Raw genomic sequence first — 24700 nt, forward strand, 5'->3', positions numbered from 1 at the left:
GAATTTTTATCCCTGATCATGTTATCCGTCATGGGATTTTCTTGTGTAAACACTGTTGAAAAAAAGTCATTTAGCATGTTGGCTTTTTCCTCATCCTCATCCACCATTTCACCCAGACTATTTTTAAGGGGGCCAACATTATCATTTTTTTAGCTTCTTACTATTTATGTAGTTAAAGAATATTTTGGAATTATTTTTACTTTCTCTGGCAATGAGTCTCTCTGTTTCAATCTTTGCTGTTTTGATTTGCTTTTTACAGAATTTAATTTTCTGTATTTATTTAATGCCTCATCACTACCTACTTGCTTTAATTCTCTAAATGCTTTATTTTTATCTCTTACTAGATTAAGGCCCGATGCTATCGCATCGAGAGGATAGTGACACACCTCTTGCCGTGTTAACCCTCAATACACACACACCTCCTCAACACACACTCCTCTCACCTTTCACCATCTCCACTCACTCTTTCACTCCACATACGACCCTTTCTCTCTCACTCCATCTCTCATACTCACACCGTCATCGTCGCTGCCCCGACATCTTCCTCCGCTGCCGCGATCCTGGATCCAGACGTTCTCCAGGCCGCCGACATGTTCTTGCGGCGACGCCATCTTGGATTTCGTGAAATCCCGCGATATTCAAGATGGCGTCGCCGCAAGAACATGTCGCTGGCGTGGACGACATCGGGATCCAAAATGGCGTCAGCGTAATCTCGCGAGATTTCGCCGACGCCATCTTTTTGGATCCCGAGGAAGATGTCGGGGCAGCGACGATGACGGTGTGAGTATGAGAAACGGAGTGAGAGAAAGGAACGTATGTGGAGTGAAAGAGTGAGTGAATGTGAGTGGAGGTGAAAGGTGAGAGGAGTGTGTGTTGAGGCGGTGTGGTGTGTTGAGGGTTAACATGTGCGTGTGTGTGGTGACGTCACCGGTTACAACTGGACGGAAGTTGTTACAACCGGAAGCTGCTTAGGGCATTTATTATTATAGATTGCACCCCTTACAGCTCTATTTAGCCATAGTGGTTTCCTCCTATTTCTCGCATGTTTATTCCCATACGGTATATATTGTGCACAGGTCCTATTCAGGATGCTAATAAACGTCTCCCATTTTCTTTGTGTATTTTTATGTCTAAGGATATCGTCCCAGTTAATTGCACCAAGATCATCTCTCATCCTTTGGAAATTTGCTTTCCTGACGTTTAGTGTCCTTGTAACTCCTCTACTACACATCTTATTAAAGGATACATGAAAACTTATTAATTTGTGATCACTATTACCCAAGTGACCCCCAACCCTTACATTTGATATGCGGTCTGGCCTGTTGGTTAATATTAGGTCTAGCAGTGCCCCCCCTCTTGTTGGGTCCTGAACCAGTTGTAAAAGGTAATTGTCTCTCATAGTTGTCAAAAACCTATTACCTTTGCTGGAACTGCAGGTTTCGGTTCCCCAATGTATTTCAGGGTAGTTGAAGTCCCCCATAATAATGACTTCTCATTGAGTCGCTGCTTCATCTATTTGCTTTATGAGGATATTCTCTGTTGCTTCCATTATTTTTGGAGACTTATAACAAACCCCTATCAGTAATTTATTATTTTTCCCCCCTCCCCTTATCTCTACCCACAGGGACTCTACATTTTCATTAGATTCATATATATTATCACGAAGGATGGGTTTTAAGGATGATTTTACATATAAACACATGCCTCCCCCTCGTTTATTAGTACGGTCATTTCTGAACAGACTATAGCCCTGTAAATTAACCACCCAGTCATGGCTCTCGTTCAGCCATGTCTCAGATATCCCCACCATGTCATAATTATGTTCCAACAACATTAACTCCAATTCCGCCATCTTGTTGGCGAGGCTTCTGGCATTAGTATACATGCACTTTATGTATCTCTCTGTACCTCTATTCTTTCTTAAATTATTAACTGTTCTAACCCCACCCCCCATGCCACCCCCACCCCCAATGTCATTATTTGTATCCTGGTCTCTAGCTGCACTGTCTTCCCCTCCTATAAAAGGAATACCCCCCCCCCCCCCGTCCCTAGTTTAAACACTCCTCCAACCTTCTAGCCATTTTCTCCCCCAGCACAGCTGCACCCTCCCCATTGAAGTGCAGCCAGTCCCTAGCGTAGAGCCTGTAGCCAACTGAGAAGTCGGCCCAGTTCTGCAGGAACCCAAACCCCTCCTTCCTACACGAATTCCTGAGCCAGTTATTAACCTCCCTAATCTCCCATTGCCTCTCTGGCGTGGCACGTGGTACAGGAAGTATTTCCGAAAATACCACTTTGGAGGTCCTTGCTTTAAGCTTACAGCCTAATTCCCTGAAATCAGCTTTAAGGACCTTCCACCTACCTCTAACTTTGTGATTTGTGCCAATGTGCACCATGACCACTGGATCCTCACCAGCCCCTCCCAGTAATCTGTCAACCCGATCAGCGATGTGTCGGACTCGAGTGCCAGGTAGGCAGCACACCGTTCGACGATCCCTGTCTTTGTGACAGATTGCCCTATCTGTTCCCCTAATAACTGAGTCTCCCACTACCAGAACCTGTCTATCCTGCCCTGCTCTCCTATTTCCCCCCTTGCTGGAGCAGACACTCCTCCGCCTTTCAGAGGACATGCCTTGCTGCAGCAGTGCTACTCCTGCACTAACACTCCCCTCATCTGCCAACTTAGCAAACTTATTGGGGTGTGCCAGATCAGGAATAGCCGCCCTGGTGCTCTTCCCTCTACCCCGCCTTCTAACTGTCACCCAGCTAGCTGCTTCATTGTCCTGCAGCTCCAACCTAGCATCCCCCCTCATCTATCCCATTGAGCGTCTGCTCAGTGAGCAGAAGACTCCTTTCCATATTGTCTATGGATCTCAGTGTTGCCAGCTGCACATTTAGATCCAGTATCTGGGCTTCCAAATGCACAACGTGCTCACATCTTGCACAGCAGTATGCACCCTCAACCGGCTGTTCAAGGATTTCATACATGCGGCAAGATGTGCACTGGATGGCATTGGCAATAGTGGAGCACATCCTAATGGGGATTGCAAAAGACAATAAGATAAGCAAAAATAAATAAAAAGTATTAATAAAATATAACAGCAATTCAGTAATACCTCCCTTGAAAACTCCCTGAATCCAAAGTCACTGAATCTCAAGTCACACACTTACCACAGTTCGCACTTACACTCAGGTCACACTCAGCTTGTTCACACTCGCTCAGGCAGAAGATTTAAAAGATTTTTTTCCCCTTTTACCAGCATACCACCTTGCTGCTCAATGCACTTCCAAAAGGAGTTGAGCCCCAACCAGCTGCCCCTTATAAACCCTTAATTATGGACTCCCACCCTTAATTAACACCTTGTGAATATAGTTACACCTCAAGATTTAAATGCAATATAGTTAACCCTTAAAAACACAGATAGTAAAATAAGAGATTAAAGATTAGAGAGAAAAAAAAAAAATAGGTTAAACAAGCCCCCAAGCCCCCCAAAAATTGTACAGGTAGAAAGCACTCTGCAACCTACAATTCAGCAACTCACACAGGTATTTGTTATAGGTTTTCCAAACACCTCTTCACTGAATCTCTAGTCACACACTTACCACAGTTCGCACTTACGCTCAGTTCACACTCGCTCAGGCAGAAGATTTAAAAGATTTTTTTTTTTTCCCCCTTTTACCAGCACACCACCTTGCTGCTCAATGCACTTCCAAAAGTGATTCAGGATTTCTGGTTTCTCCCACACCTGTTCATCATTTTGGGTGAGATTGTTCCTTTTTTATTAACTCTCACTAATTGTATGTTCTTCTACATTGTGGTACTATCAATGTGTTAGATGATTTTCATATGTGCTACCTAGGTAATGGTGTTACAATGTGGGTTATCAGTTACAAGTGTACCCAGAACAATGTGCCTTGGAACATATTGATTCTACTCTAGTTACTGTTTGAGTGGTCTCATATCCTAAGAGGGTTTTGTTGTCTCAGGTTTCATATGGCTATTTGACTGAAAATGTAGCCCATTCTCGCTTGTTTTTACTCACTGAGGGTGACACTATTTTATGCTTTTTTTTTTGAGTTTATTAAAAGTTACCTTGGCTGTATATTATTACCCCAAGTGTTTCACTAAAGTTTATAATGCCTGGGCATGAAAATAAAAAATCCTGTTTTTTTCCCACAAAAGGATCTTTTAGTCACCAATTTTTAATTTTCCCAATGGTAACAGGAGAAATTGGACCCCAAAAGTTGTCTAATTTGTCCTGAGTATGCTGGTACCCCATATCTGGGAGAAAACTACTGTTTGGGCACACGTCAGGCCTCGGAAGAGAAGTTGTGACGTTTTGGAATGCAGACTTTGATGGAATGGTCTGCGGGCGTCATGTTCCATTTGCAGAGCCCCTGATGTGCCCAAACAGTAAAAAAAACCCACAACTGACATCATTTTGGAAACGAGACCCCCAAGGAACTTATCTAGATGTGCCCCTTTTTGGAGCTAATCTACTGTTTCCTGTAAATCTAAGTAAATTAGTAGTGCATGGAGGTGTACAATTTGAAGCAATCTTTCATACACAGGCCAAGTTTTTCGGGGCAGGTGTTGCATTGACAAATGGTATTCCCTTTTTTTAACACACTCGGCACCTTTTTTGCGCCTTAACTTTATTTCCAGTTTTTGGGACCACCCCCTGGAAATGCTGACCTGGTGTGATACAAGCACCTTCAGTTCCGGAAGTACTGGGGCCCGCTCATTTCTGAGTGCCAAATATCAGGGACTTAACCACTACCTCCTGGAACTGAAGCTACGACATATCGGTGTGGCGTCCACATCATGACAGTGAACATTACCGTATGTACAATATGCACGGACAGCTTTTTGTACCACACCCTGGCCTTTCCCAAAGCAATGTACGGTTGGAGAAGGTGATGGGAGAGATCAACGACCCCCATGTTTTTGTTGTACCCCAGTACACAGTCCGATTTGCTGATCTGTGTAGAGGTACCTCGTACAGTGCTGAGGGCACGACCATCACCGTGTATAGTTGTCAAGAGAAGGACATCCCTCTTGTCCTTGTATTTGACCACCAGCAGGTGGTCACTACATTGGGTTCTGCTGTCACCCCTTCTGAGCATCTGCCCAAGTTGCATTTTCGGGAGGCCTCTCTGATTTTTGCCGACAGTACCGCAGGCTGTGGTACCTCGCGCAGAGAGGGATTTGAAGAGTGGGATGCTGTATAAAAGTTATCGGTGTAGAGGTGATAACCTTTATCCAGCAGTGGGTGCACCAAATCCCACACAATTTTCCCACTCACTCCCAGGACAGGAGGACATTCAGGGTGTCCTTTCCTTTGGAAACTCTAAATCTGTGTATGTACCCTGAGGTACTCTCACACAGTTTGCATAGTCTAATTCCGTACCTGACTTTCTTGCTGGGCAGGTACTGATGGAATCGGAGTCTTCCCTTAATATGAACTAAGGACTCATCCACGCAGCTGTCCCTTTGGGGCACTTACACTTCAGCAAACTTTTTGTTGAAGTGTTCGATGACTGACCAAACTTTGAACAGGCGGTCAAAGTTGGGGTCATCTTGTGGGGGACACTGTGCATTATCGGTATAATGCAGGACTTTGTGGATGGCCTCAAAACGCTCCAATATTGCTGAGTTTCTGGCTTCTTCAGGATCCCCATGTGAAGGACCAGGCCCCAAAACTGCAACATTTCAACTGGGTCTACAGGAGACCAGTTAGAATATGATGAACTGGGGTTTATGCCAAAAATTGACGAGCATATAAATTAGTTTGGCCCAACATGAGGCTAACAAAATCCTCAGAGAAAAAGACTTTGAAAAAGTCTATTTCTGTGAGGTTGGTGGTGTCAAACTTGATTCCTGATTCTGCCACAAAATCAGGAATCTGCGGCTCATAATTGTCGGGAGGCGAGGTCCATACGGGGTCCGCAATGGGGTGCGCTGGTTCATCTTCCTGTTCTGGAATGGTGGGCGCTGCCTCATCTTCTGTCCTGGAACGTCTGCGTGGAAGAGGAAGAGGATGAGGAACAAGAATAAAGAAATGTGGGATCCTCTCCCTCGCCATGAGTGTCGGAGGCAAGGAAAGCATATGACTCCCCCATTAAATAGCTCTGTTTGCACGAACGTATGTGTGTGTGGGGAGGGGATAGTGCATACTTGTCTGAAAAGAGAAGGCTAAAAGAAAAAGAACCAGGGAGAAAAAAAAAATGTCTGTGAAAAGAAAAGTGTAAAACACCAGGCAAGAGCTCTGATAAGTTAACCGTTTCAGCAGCAGCAGGACTTTCCCTAAACACCATCTTAGAGCATCAATCTTAGGCTGGTCCCGGCAGGGCACAGCACAGTAACACCGCGGCTGTGCCCTGCGATTGGCGCAATCGAAGTGATCGTCGATTATTCCAATCTGAGAAGTTGTTGCCAGGCACTGGCCTAGGATCAAAAACATCAGTACTCAATCCTAGGCTGGGACCTCACTGTTTTAGCCAATTTGATTGGCTGAAACAATGAGAGAGGCTGCGATTGGCTGTTCAGAATTGAACAGCCAATCACAGCGATTGTGAGGGCGGCTTTGCGTGAACACCCCACGAGATGCCGATACCATCTTTCCTAAGGTAAGATGGCGCCAGAATTTTAATGCGATCATCACATGGACGGAATAGTACGTCAGATGGCACAGAGTGGTTAAATGATAGTTACTCTTTAAGCAATGTTAAGCAGAAGAGTGGGCAAACATTCCTCCAGAACGATGTGAGAGGCAAAGTCATTCAGAAAACCAATACTTCCATTTATTGCTGCTGAATTTGGTTCTACAAACTATTGATTTACGGGGTGTACTTAATTTTTAACACGCTGATTTTTTACCTAGCTGTTCTTGAATAGATAATTAATGACATGGTATAATATGCCATGCGTTGTTGTTTATCTGAAGTTATATTTACCTAACTTTAAAGAGGTTGTTCACTACTTTTACATTGATGACCTATCCTAAGGACAGGTCATCAGCGTCTGATCGGCTGAGGTCTGACACCCGACCTCCTCCGCTGATGAGCAGATATTGGTGTCGGCTGGTGGAGGCTACCGGCCCAAGGTACTCATTTGCCACGCTGCTCTGACTACTTGTAGTGGCCAGGGCTTGGTACTGCACATCCGTCAATTAATTGGAGGTGGCTGTGTAGTGTGACAGAGCACCTTGGCAAGTGAGCACTTCCATCCGACAGTGATGCCAGCTGAACGGTGGGGATGCCGAATGTCTGACCCCCGGCCAATTAAGCAGTGATGACCTATTCTAAGGATAGGTCATCAATGTAAAAGCAGTGGACAACCTCTTTAAGACCTTCTAAGGACCAGATTTTTTTTCCCCCATTTTGCTCTGATACATGACACACATTAATAATGTCACCACTGGTCATAAGCTGCCGCGTTCTCACGCCCACATCAGAGTGCTCCGGCTGGCATGGTAAGAGGTCAGATGTGACTGCTCGCCAAACCATCCAAATTGTTGTGGGACATGGCTATTATTGGATTATTGCTGGAAAGATGAGTATAACTTTGTTATTTTATTTTTATTTTTGTGGAACAAATGGATAAAAGAGGATCAGGAATGTTTTATTTTAAATATAGGACTCTGTGTGTTTATTTCAATTAAAGTACTTAATTCTATGTATGTCTTTATTACATTTGACTATGAGGTTAGTAATGGGGGTGTCTTATAGATTCCTCTTACTTACTAACCCCAGGGCCTGATGTCAATGGCCATAAAACAGCTAACATCATATTACCACACTTGCCGCACCAGGGTTAGGGCTAAGATTGGAGGCTGAGCACCAGAATTGGAACACGTAATACATGCACCATTTCTGGGGAGGCTGAGGGCTTATGCTCTTAATCTGGGTGAGGGCCAATATCCATGACCCCTTTTTAGGATATTAATATCAGCCCACAACTGTCTGCATAGCCTTTGCTGGTTAGTAAATATAGGGGGACCCCACATCATTTTCTGGGGGCATCTCCCCTATAATAACCAGTAAACGCTAAGCAAACAGCTGTGAACTGATATTAATAATCTGGGAACCTTTATCGCTATTGGCTTCTTCCCAGAATATTAACATCAGCCCCCTCAGCTGGTTATGAAAATTACGAGGACCCCACACCGGTTTTGTATTTATTTATAAAATAAATAAAAGTACAGAAAAACAAGCACGCAAAACACGGCTTAGAAATCACACAGACATCTATCTATTTATCATGTTCCTCAACACTATCTTTATCTTTGAACATCTTTATTACATAAAACAACTCTAATTTCTAAGCTGCATTTCATTACATACTTGTCACACTGACAGCACACGGACACACACGGCTATCACACAGATGTCACATAAGTACACATGGATGGTACTCGGACACAGACCACAGATTTCACCAATACTGGTTATTCCAGTAAAGTAATCACCAGCGTGTGTAAAGTAGGCTTAAGACAGTGATTTTATCTAAACTAAAACACGTAGCTCAGTAAGGCACACATCGCTGGAATCTGGATCTCTGTCTCTATACTCCTCTTAGATTACTTGGCAAAAAGCTGGTGACAGTTTTCCTTTAAATGAAGGCAAATGTTCAAACTTAACAAAATTCGAAATAGATAAAGAAAAGGCAATTGACCTAAATGACCTTCCATATTTAAATCTACTTTATTTCAAAAGAACCTAATTGAAATAGGCAAGTAAGTGTTTCTGTCTTTAATGAATCCTCTTAAAGTCGCTGATATTTGTCTCCTGCAATCACATTTTTTCACGATTAGTTATTTTCATTGATATGCTTTGACTGTATCTTGCCTTATCAGATTAATGAGGCACATATTTTGTCAATTTAGTTAATCTGATTAGCTAATTATAATTTTCAAGTGAAGCTTGCATTAAGAATACAATAAGAATGCTAACCCCTCTACTGTATATCAATAGTTTCATCGCTCCTCTTCTGTTATGATTCCACCACACGGCGGGGAAGGAAGGTGCCACTGAGCTCCACCCCCCCGCTGACCCTACCTACTTGCCGGTCCCACCCTAGCCGGTGGGCAACAACTGGGCGGCGGTCCCTTCCTCGGCGTAAGTGCAGGGAGCTACAGTGAGGGTAAACCGAGGGTGGAATTAATGCTGGACAACCTAAGGGAGACAAGCAGCAGCAAGGAGGACTACCAGAGTGATACTAAAGAGAGAACGAACCTGAAGGGTTAATCCACGAAACCCAAAACTAACACACCAAACAGTACTAAACTTTCAGCGAAGACAAAGCGGAAAGCTAGAGTCCAGAGGTACTCAGACGAAAGAGAGACCGGGAGGCTGTCAGAGGTTGTACCGGGCAGCGCAGTGGAGAAGGCAGGAATCCGTACCACAAAAGAATCACCGGCAAGGAGTGAAAGCCCTGAGGAGTGCTAAATAGGAAGAAGGCGGGACATACGAACAGGAAACAGTGAAGCAGCCAATCACCAGAACGGGGAAGAATAATGGACGAAAAAGAACTAGTTGATCAGAAACTGAATATTCCGACTGGCTGTGTGGCACAGCCAGTAAGGCAGCGAAACTTGCTGTGGAACCCAGACTAGACCCGGTACGAATCTTGACATTACCCCCTCCTTTATGAGGGGCCTCCGGACCCTCACCCGGGGAAGGCTTCTCAGGAAAATCGACATGGAACCTCCTACACAACCTGGGGGCATGAACCTCGGAATGAGACACCCACGACCTCTCCTCAGGGCCATACCCCTTCCAGTCCACCAGGTACTGCAGGACCCCATGAACTTTCCTGGAGTCCAAGATCAAACTTGGGGTGACCAAGTACAACAACAGGAGCAGGAGGTGTGTCAGCAGGACAAGCTGGAGGTACATAAGGTTTTAGGAGAGAAACATGGAATACCCTATGCACTCTCATCGCCTGGGGGAGGTCCAATTTGACAGAAACAGAGTTGATTATCTGAGATATTTTAAAGGGCCCAATGTACCGGGGAGTCAGTTTACCAGAGGGGATTCTCAGTTTCAGATTTTTAGTAGAAAGCCACACTTTCTGCCCAACTTCAAAGGAAGGACTTCTCCTCCGCTTCCTATTAGCAAAGCGGCACTGTGACTCATGAGCCTTTTTGATGTTGCTTTGGACCTGCTCCCAAACCGACCGCAGATCAGAGGAAACAATCTCTACCTCAGGACTGTCCGAGGGGTCCTCAGAGAAAGAGCTGGATTTAGGGTGAAATCCCATGTTGCAGAAGAAGGGAGACATCCCTGTGGAAGAGTTCACCCTATTATTTATCCCAAACTCTGCCAAGGCAATAAAAGATGCCCAGGTCTCTTGCTTATCAGCCACATAGCAACGTAAGAATTGTTCAAGGGCTTGATTGGGCCGTTCTGTCTGCCCATTGGTCTCCGGGTGAAAGGCCGATGAGAAAGCAAGGGAAACGCCAAATTTACTACAGAAAGCTCTCCAGAATTTGGAGACAAATTGGGTACCCCTATCTGAGACAATATTAGAAGGAATTCCATGCAGCCGCACCACATGATTTAGAAACAAGGGGATCAATTGCTTGGCGGATGGTAATTTGGGTAAAGGAATAAAGTGCGCCATCTTACTAAAGCGATCTACCACAACCCACAAGGTAGTCATTCCCAGGGAGGGAGGTAAATCAGTAACAAAGTCCATGGACAGATGGGTCCATGGCTTGGAGGGAACAGGTAGAGGACATAGTTCTCCCAAAGGCCGTGAGCAGTTAACCTTAGACCGGGCACAAATGTCACACGCCTTGACATAGGCAGTGGCATCCCGGCGTAAAGTCGGCCACCAAAAATTTCTGGAGATTGACTCCATAGTACCCGAAATACCAGGGTGACCTGAAAGAGGAGAGTTGTAATATTCATTCAGCAGTCTCAAACGCAAATGACAGGGAACGAACCATTTATTATCAGGAGAGCCGGACGGAGACAAATGTTGAAATTGTTTAACTTCAGCAAACAAATCAGAGGTATTAGCAGCCAAAAACACTTTCTCAGGTAAAATGGGAACAGGTGGGATGTTTGACGGTTGTTCAGGCAAGAAGCTTCTAGATAGCGAGTCTGCTCTGGCGTTTTTGCAGCCGGGTCTGAAAGAAATCACAAAATTAAAACGTGAAAAGAACAACGCCCACCTTGCCTGTCTTGGATTTAGCTGTTTGGCCGTTTTGAGATATTCAAGATTCTTATGGTCGGTGAGGACAGTAACAGGATGTTTGGCCCCCTCCAGGAAATGCCGCCATTCCTCAAAGGCCAACTTTATAGCGAGCAGTTCCCTGTTCCCAATATCATAGTTTTTTCCGCTGGGGAAAACTTCTTTGAGAAGAATGCACAGGGTTTCAAATGAGTCAAAGACGAAGTCCCCTGTGAAAGTACTGCCCCCACCCCCGCTTCCGAGGCGTCAACCTCAACAACAAAGGGTCTCTCCTGATCGGGCTGGGTAAGAACAGGAGCAGTGGCAAAGCTCTCCTTAAGAAACGTGAAGGCGTCCACTGCATCCTTACTCCAGTTTACCAAGTCGGAACCTTTCACAGTAAGATCTGTGAGAGGTTTCACCACAATAGAGAAGTTTTTTTTATAAACTTGCGGTAAAAGTTGGCAAACCCCAGAAATCTTTGAAGATCTTTCAAAGATGCAGGACGAGCCCAATTAAGAACCGCTTTTACCTTCTCCGGCTCCATTGTGATGGCCTGGGGTGTCAAAATATGACCCAAAAAAGATAGACTTTGGACCCCGAAAATACACTTTTCTTGCTTGGCGAAAAGTTGGTTATTGCGGAGTACATCCCTTACATGATTCAAATGTGAGTCCCAGTCAGGAGAGAACACCAAAATATCATCCAGATAGACAATTACATAGCGGCCGATAGCATGTTGGAAAATATCATTGGTGAAATTTTGAAAAATCGCCGGAGCATTGCACAGCCCAAAGGGCATAACCAGACACTCGAAGTGGCCCTCGGGGGTATTGAAGGCGGTCTTCCACTCGTCGCCAGCCTTTACACGAATGAGATTATACGCCCCTCTCAGGTCCAACTTCGAGAACCATCGAGCCCCCTGAACCTGGTTAAACAGGTCCGGAATCAACAGTAGTGGATATTGGTTACGGACTGTTCTCATTAAGACCTCGGTAATCTACACACGGCCTGAGTCCTCCATCCTTTTTACTGATAAAAAAGAAACCTGTGGCCAGGGGTGAGGTGGACGGACGAATATGCCCCTTTCTTAGAGCCTCTTGTACATACTCACGTAAAGCTTCTCTTTCAGGAGGAGATAAATTGTATAAACGTCCCTTAGGGAATTTACAATTGGGAACCAAATTGATAGTACAGTCATAAGAGCGATGAGGTGGCAACCGCTCAGACTCCTTCATAGAAAAGACATCTGCGAATTGGCCCAAAAGACTCTGAAGAGAAGCTTGTACGGAGACGGTACCACAAACGTGTGTTAACAGGCATTTCTGTGAACAATCTGCACCCCACTTCTCTAATTCACCAGAAACCCAGTTAATGTTGGGATTATGGAGCTGGAGCCATGTGAGCCCCAGTATGACACTAGTTGGGAGGTCATGCATAACCAAAAATGACAGTTGTTCCACATGCAGTACACCAACCTGAAATGATAGCAATGGAGTACAGAGACTAATCTCCCCATTAGCTAGTGGGGTGTTATCAATACCAACTAATTTAGTGGGGTGAGCGAGTGGAATTAAAGAAATACCCAAAGAGACAGCAAACTCATAACACATAAAATTAGCAGTAGCCCCTGAATCAATCATGGCCACTCCTTCTCCCTTAGAGGAGGAGAAAGCAATAGAAATTGGCACTAAGAGTCTCTTAGAACTTAAAGGAATTACCTGTCCACCCACAGGCCTAGGTGGTGTATTCCGAGAAGATTCTTGTGGAGTGCAAGGGCGCCGCGGGCAATCCTTTATCAAGTGCCGAGGATCCCCGCAGTAAAAACAAGTTCCAAGTGCGTGGCGTGGACGGCAAGGACTAGGTTCTGTTGTAGTTTGCATGGCTCCCACTTCCATGGGTTCGGCAGCTGGAAGACTCGGAACAGCCAGAGTGACCCTAGAGAAAACGGAAACCTGCGCTGCTGCCTGCTCCGATCGCCTCGCCCTTAACCTGCGATCAATTCTGACCATTAAGGCCATCAGCTCCTCTAGAGACTGGGGCAGGGTGTAATGTACCAGTTCATCCTTTAGGGCTGGAGAAAGGCCCCGCTGAAATTGATTCCATAGGGCGGGATCATTCCAACGGGTAGCTAAGCTCCATCTATGAAACTGGGTGCAATAAATCTCTACCTCCTGATCACCCTGGAACAGGGAGGTGAGATTTGCCTCGGCCAGAGCTACTTGGTCAGGCTCATCATAAATATTCCCTAAGGCTTGAAAGAAGTCGTCTACTGAAACACGGAGATTTGAATCTGGCGGCAGAGAGAAGGCCCACTCTTGGGGCCCCTCCCGTAAGCGAGAGATTATGATACGGACTCTTTGAGCTGGAGGACCAGAAGAAAGAGGTCGTAATTGAAAATATAATTTACAATTTTCTCTAAAAGAAACAAATTGGCTTCTATCTCCGAAAAATGGCTCGGGTAAGTTAACTCTAGGCTCAGAATTAGTTGTCCCTGCCACGGCAGCTGCTTGAATTTGCTCCGGACGCTGGACCTGCGCAGCAAGATCTTGCACCAGCTGAGTAAGACCCTGCATCTGATTGACTAAGGAGGTCATAGCGTCCATTTGGTTGGCCGGTGATTATGTTATGATTCCACCACACGGCGGGGAAGGAAGGTGCCACTGAGCTCCACCCCCCCACTGACCCTACCTACTTGCCGGTCCCACCCTAGCCGGTGGGCGACAACTGGGCGGCGGTCCCTTCCTTGGCGTAAGTGCAGGGAGCTACAGTGAGGGTAAATCGAGGGTGGAATTAATGCTGGACAACCTAAGGGAGACAAGCAGCAGCAAGGAGGACTACCAGAGTGATACTAAAGAGAACGAACCTGAAGGGTTAATCCACGAAACCCAAAACTAACACACCAAACAGTACTAAACTTTCAGCGAAGACAAAGCAGAAAGCTAGAGTCCAGAGGTACTCAGACGAAAGAGAGACCGGGAGGCTGTCAGAGGTTGTACCGGGCAGCGCAGTGGAGAAGGCAGGAATCCGTACCACAAAAGAATCACCGGCAAGGAGTGAAAGCCCTGAGGAGTGCTAAATAGGAAGAAGGCGGGACATACGAACAGGAAACAGTGAAGCAGCCAATCACCAGAACGGGGAAGAATGATGGACGAAAAAGAACTAGTTGATCAGAAACTAAATATTCCGACTGGCTGTGTGGCACAGCCAGTAAGGCAGCGAAACTTGCTGTGGAACCCAGACTAGACCCCCGGTACGAATCCTGACACTTCTGCTTTAATATATTAAAGAGATAATTTGAGTTTTCTCTTGTTTGAAAACATAAATTTAATTAGTGGTGATATCTGTTATCCAAAGCCAACCTTAATTTTTAACTAGTCATATGTCATCTGGTGTTCTCGAGGACAGCTGTTGTAGATCATAACAAAATTGAGAAGTATGTAGCTTTTTTATTGTGATATGTATTTCTGAAGAAAAAACATAGACTATTGCTAAAAAAAACCAGTAGTGTAAATTACGCTCATTTATTTATTGATGCATTTTTTGACCCTTTTTAATCTTATGGGCTATAATTCATAAGGGTGGACAGTGTTGAGATTATACAGTAGATAATTTCTGTTGCATACTTGAGCATGATGGTTTTTTTTGCTTATTTGTTTTTTTAAATGTGAAATATGATTTCAGAGATATGGGCAGTTTTTTGGTTCTATTTTTATGGTCTTTATCAGGTAGGCATAGTTCACAGAACTCTCTGGGGACATGTCATTAGGCTACTCTGTATTATTAAAAAAAAAAACCTACAAGAGACAAAATGAGAAAAAACCCTGCTGTAACTAAATAAGTAAAATGCAAAACCGCATTTAAATAATACGGAGTTCTTAGTAATACTGTTTTTGATCAAAAAGAGCATAAAGCTATCCCACCATCGGCAAGGTGACTCTGATCAGGGCGGTCCTACACTGTCTAATATTAAAAACCTTACCATGTGTCAAAGTTGACCTCAGTGTGTGAATAAGGGCAGACAAAAGGACTGGGTCCCAACCAGTGGACACCAGTCAGGGGAAGCTTTTAACCCCTTAGTGACGGTGCCAATTTGCAGCTTAATGACCAGGCCAATTTTTACAATTCTGACCACTGTCATTTTATGAGGTTATAACTCTGGAACGCTTTAACAGATCCCGCTGATTCTGAGTTTGTTTTTTCATGACATATTTTAATTCATGCTAGTGGTAAAATTTCTTTGATATGACTTGCGTTTATTTATGAAAAAAATGGAAATATGGCGAAAAATTTTAAAATTTTGCAATTTTCAAAATTTTAATTTTACGCCCTTAAATCAGAGAGATGTCACACAAAATACTTAATAAATAACATTTCACACATGTCTACTTTACATCACCACAATTTTGGAACCAAAATTTTATTTTATTAGGAAGTTATAAGGGTTAAAATTTGACCAGCGATTTCTTATTTTTACAACAAAATTTACAAAACCATTTTTTTAGGGACCACCTCACATTTGAAGTTACTTTGAGGGGTCTATTTGACAGAAAATACCCAAAAGTGACACCATTCTAAAAACTAGACCCCTCAAGGTGCTCAAAACCACATTCAAGAAGTTTATTAGCCCTTTACGTGCTTCACAGGAACTGAAGCTATGTGGAAGGAAAAAAATTAACATTTAACTTTTTTTACAAACATTTTACTTCAGAACCATTTTTTTTATTTTCACAAGTGTAAAAATGAACCACAAAATTTGTTATGCAAGTTCTCCTAAATACGCCGATACCCCATATGTGGGGGTAAACAATTGTTTGGGTGCACAGCAGAGCTCAGAAGGGAAGGAGCGCCGTTTGACTTTTTTCAGTGCAGAATTGGCTGGAATTGAGATCGGACGCCATGTCGCATTTGGAGAGCCCCTGATGTGCCTAAACATTGGACATCCCCACAAGTAACACCATTTTGGAAACTAGACCCCTTAAGAAACTTATCTAGATGTGTGGTGAGCACGTTAACCCCCAAGTGCTTAACAGAAGTTTATAACATAGAGCCGTGAAAATAAAAAAAATCATATTTTTTCCGTAAAAATGATGTTTTCACCCCCAAATTTTTACTTTCACAAGGGTAAAAGGAAAAATTAAACCACAAAAGTTGTTGTGCAATTTGTCCTGAGTACACTGATACCCAATATGTGGGGAGGAACGACTGTTTGGACGCATGGCAGAGCTTGGAAGGGAAGGAGCGCCGTTTTGGAATGCAGACTTTGTTGGAATGGTCTGTGGGTGTCATGTTGCGCTTGCAGAGCCACTGATGTGCCTAAACAGTGGAAACCCCCCACAAGTGATGATATTTTGGAAACTAGTCCCCCCCAAGGAGCTTATCTAGATGTGTGGTGAGAACTTTGAACCCCCAAGTGCTTCACAGAAGTTTATAACGCAGAGCCGTGAAAATAAAAAATCATTTTTTTTCCACAAATGATTTTTTAGCCCGCAATTTTTTATTTTCACGATGGTAACAGGAGAAATTAGACCCAAAAGTTGTTGTCCAATTTGTCCCGAGTACCCTGGTACCCCATATGGTGGGGGGAACCACTGTTTGGGCACACGTTGGGGCTCGAAAGGGAAGTAGTGACGTTTTGGAATGCAGACTTTGATGGAATGGTCTGCGTGCATCATGTTGCGTTTTCAGAGCCCTTGATGTGACTAAACAGTAGAAACCCCCCACATGTGACCCCATTTTGGAAACTAGACCCAAGGAGGTTATCTAGATGTGTGGTGAGCACTTTGAACCCCTAAGTGATTCACAGAAGTTTATAACGCAGAGTCGTGAAAATAAAAAATCTTTTTTTTCCACAAAAATGATTTTTTTAGTCCCTAATTTTTTATTTTTTCCAAGGGAAGAGAAGAAACTAGAGCCCCAAAATTGTTGTGAAATTTGTCCCGAATATGCTGATGCCCCATATGTTGGGGTAAACCTCTTTTGGGCACACTTCGGGGCTCGGTAAGGAGGGTGCACCGTTTGACTTTTACAACGCAAAATTGACTGGTATCAATGGTGGTACCATGTCATGTTTGGAGACCCCCTGATGTGCGTAAACAGTGGAAACTCCTCAATTCTAACTCCAATCCTATCCCCAACTCACTCCTAACCCTAATCCCAACTGTTATGAATGGGTCACCGAGGAGGATAGCAGGCCCAGGCTAAGCCCCAGAAAACCAGAGAGGTTGGTAACTAAGCGGATGCAGACCCCTGATCCTGTCCACACAACTAGCAGTAGCCGTGGAGCGTACCTACGATGATCCTAAATGCCTCGGCACAGCCGGAGAGCTAACTAAGCCTAAAGCAAGAAAGGGGAAATCTAAATTGCCCCGGAGCAGACCCCAAAGGAATAGATAGCCCCCAAACATATGTTGTCGGTGAGACAAGATGAAAACACAAACGCAGGTAGAAAAATAGACTGAGCAAACGATGGGGCCCACACTGACTAGACAGGACAGGAAAGGAAAGACACTGTCTGCAATCACGCAAAATACCCTGCAAAAGTCCAACACGTCTGATGCAAAAAACACTGAAGTAACACGACTTTGCCCCCCCACTATATCAGCACTCTGGTATATTCTGAAAGCAAAGCAAAAAGAGACCAATATAAAAGGGGGCAAAGCAAACTGGCACATTCAGCAACATATGGGCGGTGATTCAGCACAGCCCCAGCTGGAGCTAGCTGACCTGCACCAAGCAGAAATAAACAAAATCAGATCAAATGCAAACAGAATAGCAAATGAACCACTTAGCAGAACATGCAGGGAAAGAGCAGGAGACATCAGACCTCAGGAGGCACAGGAAAAAATCACCAGCAGGGATAAAGGGAGTCAGCTGTCTTAAATCCCATTCAGAAACCCCAGATCTCCAATCGTCTTCCTCATTTATCAGGTGGCAAGCCTCTGTCAATCAGGTCAGCTCCACTACCTCCAGTAACCACCAGAGGGAGCCCAGAAAGAGAACTCTTAATCTGACCAGCTCCACTATCTTCAGTAATCACCAGAGGAAAGCCAGAGAGAGAATTCACAACACCCAACCCTAACCATGACTCTAACCACAAACCTAACACACCCCTAATCCGAACCCTAACCATAATCCCAACCCTAACCACAGCCCTAACCCTAATCCCAACCCTAGTCATAATTCTAACCACAAAGGTTACCCCAACACACCCCTATCCATAATCCCAACCCTAATCCTAACCCTAATCCCAACCCTAACCTTAATCCCAACCATAATCCCAACCCTAACTCTAATTCCAACACTAACCCTAATTCCAACCCTCACCCTAATGGAAAAATGTAAATAAGTATATTTTCTTTATTTCATTATTTTTCCCTAACATTGGGGGTGATAAAAGAGGGGTTTATTTACTATTTTTTTATTTTGATCACTGTGATAGGGTCCATCACAGTGACCAAAATGAACCAATAGGAAAAATCTTCCTAATGTTGCTGTGACGTCTGCCTGCGGTCTGGACTGCAGCCAGACAGCACCCCGAGAAACACTGATACCCTTTACCCCTATACAGGGATCTGGATTTATAGCAGAGCCCAGGAGGCACTGTCTGACTAGGAGCAATGACCAGAGCAGGACGGTCGCCAGAAAGGTGTTCCAATACAGGACACAGAGGCAATGATATCCGAGACTAAACCAGTCAGGCAGCAACGGTACAAAAACAGTAGACAGTAGCAGAGTCAGATTCCAGGCCGAAGCCAGAGTCATAAACCAGGAGAGTCGCAGAGGTACAGAATCGTTAGGCAGAAGCAGTCAGAATCCAGGCCGAAGTCAGAGTCATAAACCAGGAGAGTCGCAGAGGTACAGAATCGTTAGGCAGAAGCAGAGTCAGAATCCAGGCCAAAGTCAGAGTCATAAACCAGGAGAGTCGCAGAGGTACAGAATCGTTAGGCAGAAGCAGAGTCAGAAGTCCAGGCAAAAGTCAGAGTCAGTCAACAGCAATTCACACAGTAACACGCAGGGGAACCAAGAATATATCCGGCGGCTTGCAAGCCCAGTCCAAAGGTATTTGAGGGATCAGGTCATCCCTCACAGGCTCCCGGGCTGATGATGTCATCAGGACCGCCCCCAGGACCAGACCTGATGACGATGCACCAACCCCTTCATGACTGACAGAGGAGCGGAGTCTGTGTCCACTAGACGCCTGCGCAGAAGCCCTTTCACTGTTGCCACCATTACTCGGGCGCGAGCCACGGCGCCTCACAGTGGCTGAGGGCGGAACAGCAGGCCCTGAATTCGACGATGACATGTCAGTCCGGCGCCTCCTGGTAGCCGAGGCCTGGACAGCAGGCCCCGAGCCCGAGGGCGGCGTGACAGTCCGTCGCCTCCTAGTGGCTGAGGGCGGAACAGCAGGCCCCGAGTCTGACGGTGACGTGACAGTACCCCCCTCTCCAGGAGGGGCCTCCGGACCCTCAAAACCCGGTTTGTCAGGGTGAAGAAGATGAAATCTCCTAATTAATGCCTTAGCATGGACGTTCCCCGCAGGAACCCAGGACCTTTCTTCTGGGCCGTAGCCCTTCCAGTGTACCAGATACTGTACTGAGCCCCTCACAAGGCGGGAGTCAAGGATACCCTGGACTTCATACTCCAGAGCTCCCCCGACCGAAAAAGGAGGAGGAGGGGACTGAACAGGGTGAATGGGAGAACGATAAGGTTTGAGGAGAGACCTGTGGAATACGTTAGGCAATTTGAATGACTGTGGAAGTTTAAAGCGGAAGGCTACTGGGTTAACCACCTCGATAATTTCGTATGGGCCGATGAACCTGGGACCTAGTTTGGCGGACGGTACCTTAAGCTTGATATTTTTTGTAGAGAGCCAAACCTTGTCGCCAACTCCCAGGTGCGGCCCCTTAGATCGTCGTCTATTTGCAGCCGAAGCCTGTCTAACCTGAGCCCCTTTCAAATTTGAATTAACCTCAGACCAAATCGTTTTTAGCCGATGTATATTTTGCTCCACCCCAGGGAGCTCCGACATCCTGGCCAAAAACGACCCAAAGCGCGGATGTAGTCCAAGGTTACAAAAGAAAGGGGTAGTTTTAATGGAGTCTTGATATCGATTATTGAGGGCGAACTCAGCCAATGGCAGATGTTCCACCCAATCGGTCTGATGTCCTGACACATAACAGCGGAGGTATTGTTCCAGAGCTTGGTTAGTACGCTCAGTTTGACCATTAGTTTCGGGATGGTATGCCGAAGAAAAGGACAACTCCACACCAATGCGTCTACAGAATGCCCTCCAGAACTTCGAGACAAACTGGGTACCCCTGTCGGACACAATATTTGCCGGAACGCCGTGCAGACGTACAATGTGCAGGATAAACAACTTACTTAAAGTCTCAGAGTTAGGCAACCCAGACAGGGGAATAAAATGGCCCTGCTTGCTGAACCTGTCTACCACCACCCAGATACAAGTTTTCCCATCTGATGGCGGCAGGTCTGTAATGAAATCCATGGAGATGTGGGTCCATGGACTCTCAGGGGTGGGCAAGGACTGAAGCCAGCCGGCAGGGCGACTATGGAGGGACTTGGCGCGGGCACAGACTTCACACGCTGAAACATAGTCCTTACAGTCCTTGACCACCGTCGGCCACCAAAAGTTCCTAGTTACCAACCTGGTGGTATTATTGAGACCCGGATGGCCTGCCAGGACAGAGTCGTGCGATTCTTTTAGAACCTGCAGACGAAGGTTAGCCAGAACGAACAATTTTTTGGGGGGCGTAGTGTCAGGAACTTGCTCTGAAGACCTACGGATCTCCTCCAGAAGGTCCAAAGACACTGCCGACACGACAATTCCATTAGCCAATATTGGGACTGGTTCACAGTCCTCGGTCTGTGTGGGGCAGAAACTGCGAGAGAGGGCATCTGCCCTCACATTTTTAGTCCCGGGGCGGAAGGTGATTATAAAATCAAACCTGGAGAAAAACAAGGCCCACCTAGCCTGCCTGGGATTTAGTCTTTTAGCTGACTCTAGGTAGGTTAGGTTTTTGTGGTCTGTAATAACAGTGACCTTGTGTTTGGCACCTTCGAGGAAGTGGCGCCATTCCTCGAAGGCCCATTTGATCGCCAGTAATTCCCGATTACCGACGTCATAGTTTCCCTCCGTGGCAGAGAATTTGCGGGAGAAAAATGCACATGGGCGAAGCTGAGTGAGGGATGCAGTGCCTTGCGAGAGCACTGCTCCCACTCCGACTTCGGAGGCATCTACTTCAACAATAAAGGGGTGGTCCAAGTTTGGTTGAATCAACACCGGGTTGGCCACGAAGCACTCCTTTAGTGTAGAAAAAGCTCGGGTTGCCTCAGGATTCCAATTAGTCACGTCCGCCCCTTTTCGGGTAAGGTCCGTGAGTGGCTTGGCAATCTCAGAGAAACCCCTGATAAACTTGCGGTAATAATTCGCAAATCCCAAAAACCGCTGCAGCGCTTTCAGCGATTTGGGTTGCACCCAATCCTTAATGGGTTGAATCTTGGCAGGGTCCATGCGAAACCCCTTGCCTGAGACCATGTATCCTAAGAACTGTACCTCTTCAGCAAAAAAAAAAAAACACATTTTTCTAATTTCGCATACAAGGAGTTTTTTCGCAGTCTCTGCAATACCGAACGGACGTGTTGAGCATGTGTCACAGGGTCAGCCGAATAAATCAAAATGTCATCCAGATACACGACGACATACACCCCACAAATGTCCCTGAAAATGTCATTGACAAAGTGTTGAAATACGGCAGGTGCGTTACTGAGTCCGAACGGCATTACAAGGTACTCAAAGTGACCAAGAGGTGTATTAAAGGCCGTTTTCCATTCGTCACCGCTTCTTATGCGGACCAGATTATATGCCCCCCGGAGGTCAAGTTTAGTAAACCAGCGGGCTCCCAGTAGCTGATTAAACAGATCAGGAATGAGTGGGAGCGAGTACTGATTTTTTACAGTAATTGCGTTCAGCTCACGATAATCGATGCATGGTCTGAGTCCACCATCTTTTTTTTCTACAAAGAAAAACCCAGCTCCTACAGGTGAGGTGGAAGGTCTAATAAAGCCTTTACGTAGGCTGTCTGCTATGTAGTCATTCATGGCTACACGCTCCGGACCCGAGAGGTTGAATATTCTCCCCTTAGGGAGACGGGCACCAGGGACCAAGTCTATAGGACAGTCGTACTCTCTATGAGGAGGTAGTTTCTCAGACTCCACTATGGAGAAGACATCTTCATAATCTCCGAATGCATATGGAATGGAGGGGTTTTTAATTTTAACTTGGTTCACTGACAGTGACATACAGTGATTCTGACACCGTGGACTCCAGCGCACGATATCACCTATGCGCCAGTCAATAACTGGATTATGCTGGTGCAACCATGGCATGCCTAACACAACTGGATCTGATAAATTGTGTATAACAAAAAATGACATTTGTTCGTTATGTAATGTCCCCACTGACATAGAAATTTCGTCAGTAATGAATTCCACGCCTCCCTGGTCTATAGATGTACCATTAATTGTAATAGTCTGAATAGGCACTTTAAGCTTTAGCAGAGGTACACCCAGACTCTTAGCAAATAAAAAATCCATAAGGTTGCCGGCAGCACCACAATCCACATAAGCCTTCACACACAGACGTTTCTTAGCAAAAGAAAGGGAAACTGGTAACAACAGTTTGGCCGCTTTTGCGGGCAATACCTGACCCCCAGCGCTGTCCAGGGGGCGATGCTCCAGGAATGTGGATTTCCAACAGCCAGCATTTTCTTTGAAGCTTCCAGGCTGCAGCATGCTTGAGCCTGAGAGTGACCTTCCAGGCTGTGCAATGTAACAGGTGTTTGGGCCAGGAATCAGCTCAGTCAGGAGGAAGAAAAAAAAAAGGTAAGGAAAACTGCTTTTATATGTGTTAAGTATAGACACAAGAGCAGTTTTATTTTTTTGGGCCGGATATAATGTAACGTCTGCCTGCGGTCTGGACTGCAGCCAGACAGCACCCCGAGAAACACTGATACCCTTTACCCCTATACAGGGATCTGGATTTATAGCAGAGCCCAGGAGGCACTGTCTGACTAGGAGCAATGACCAGAGCAGGACGGTCGCCAGAAAGGTGTTCCAATACAGGACACAGAGGCAATGATATCCGAGACTAAACCAGTCAGGCAGCAACGGTACAAAAACAGTAGACAGTAGCAGAGTCAGATTCCAGGCCGAAGCCAGAGTCATAAACCAGGAGAGTCGCAGAGGTACAGAATCATTAGGCAGAAGCAGAGTCAGAATCCAGGCCAAAGTCAGAGTCATAAACCAGGAGAGTCGCAGAGGTACAGAATCGTTAGGCAGAAGCAGAGTCAGAATCCAGGCCAAAGTCAGAGTCATAAACCAGGAGAGTCGCAGAGGTACAGAATCGTTAGGCAGAAGCAGAGTCAGAAGTCCAGGCAAAAGTCAGAGTCAGTCAACAGCAATTCACACAGTAACACGCAGGGGAACCAAGAATATATCCGGCGGCTTGCAAGCCCAGTCCAAAGGTATTTGAGGGATCAGGTCATCCCTCACAGGCTCCCGGGCTGATGATGTCATCAGGACCGCCCCCAGGACCAGACCTGATGACGATGCACCAACCCCTTCATGACTGACAGAGGAGCGGAGTCTGTGTCCACTAGACGCCTGCGCAGAAGCCCTTTCACTGTTGCCGCCATTACTCGGGCGCGAGCCACGGCGCCTCACAGTGGCTGAGGGCGGAACAGCAGGCCCTGAATTCAACGATGACATGTCAGTCCGGCGCCTCCTGGTAGCCGAGGCCTGGACAGCAGGCCCCGAGCCCGAGGGCGGCGTGACAGTCCGTCGCCTCCTAGTGGCTGAGGGCGGAACAGCAGGCCCCGAGTCTGACGGTGACGTGACAGTTGCCAGGTGCCGGCTGGCAGATCTCGGCAGGCGCACTGCGCATATGCGTGCCATTTTTTTTCCCCAGAGGAGAAGCACGCGGGCCGAGGACCACCGGGAGGTACCGGGGGGATCGAGGACCCTATTTCTCTCTCCTCTGATGTGCGATCACATCAGAGGAGAGAGAAATTAATTGGCACATTTGCCTTTTTTTGCGGTCGCTGTTATACGGTTAATAACGGCGATCGTAAAAACTGACCCGAATCATGTTCTCTGGGGTCTTGGCTACCCCCAGCAGCCGAGACCCTGGAGAAAATCCAACTCTGGGGGGCGCTATAGATTTTTTCCACAAAAAAAAGGGAGAAAAGACTAGGCTAATGATGGTATGCACATCTCAATAGACAATAAAAAACCTTTATTTCATATTGGATACAATAAGCTAAAAACATTTAAAATACAGACAAAGAACCAATGACCCAGACAACCCCAAAAAACAGGTAATATGAACCTAAGATGTGGCCCATATTGGACTATTCATAGCCACCCTTTAGCAGGCACATATCATGCAATTCTATATAACAAGACAGCCATGTACATTGCAGGCAAAGATAAGGCAGAAAA

The 24700-nt window shown here is 45.8% G+C and overlaps 1 protein-coding gene across 1 annotated transcript in view; it reads right to left on the reverse strand.

Annotated features, from left to right (window-relative positions):
- The window catches only part of LOC141101479 (uncharacterized), a 72292-nt gene extending 49168 nt beyond the window's left edge, over positions 1–23124 (reverse strand). Inside the window, 2 exon segments of the mRNA XM_073590602.1 lie at positions 21552–21761; positions 21764–23124. Coding sequence (XP_073446703.1) covers positions 21552–21761; positions 21764–22993 — 1440 coding nt within the window. The 5' untranslated portion in view covers positions 22994–23124.
- Positions 23125–24700: the final 1576 nt, after the last annotated feature.

The sequence above is a fragment of the Dendrobates tinctorius genome, unplaced genomic scaffold (genome assembly GCF_039654945.1).
Source record: "Dendrobates tinctorius isolate UK_male_01 unplaced genomic scaffold, ASM3965494v1 ptg000117l, whole genome shotgun sequence".
NCBI lineage: Eukaryota > Metazoa > Chordata > Amphibia > Anura > Dendrobatidae > Dendrobates > Dendrobates tinctorius.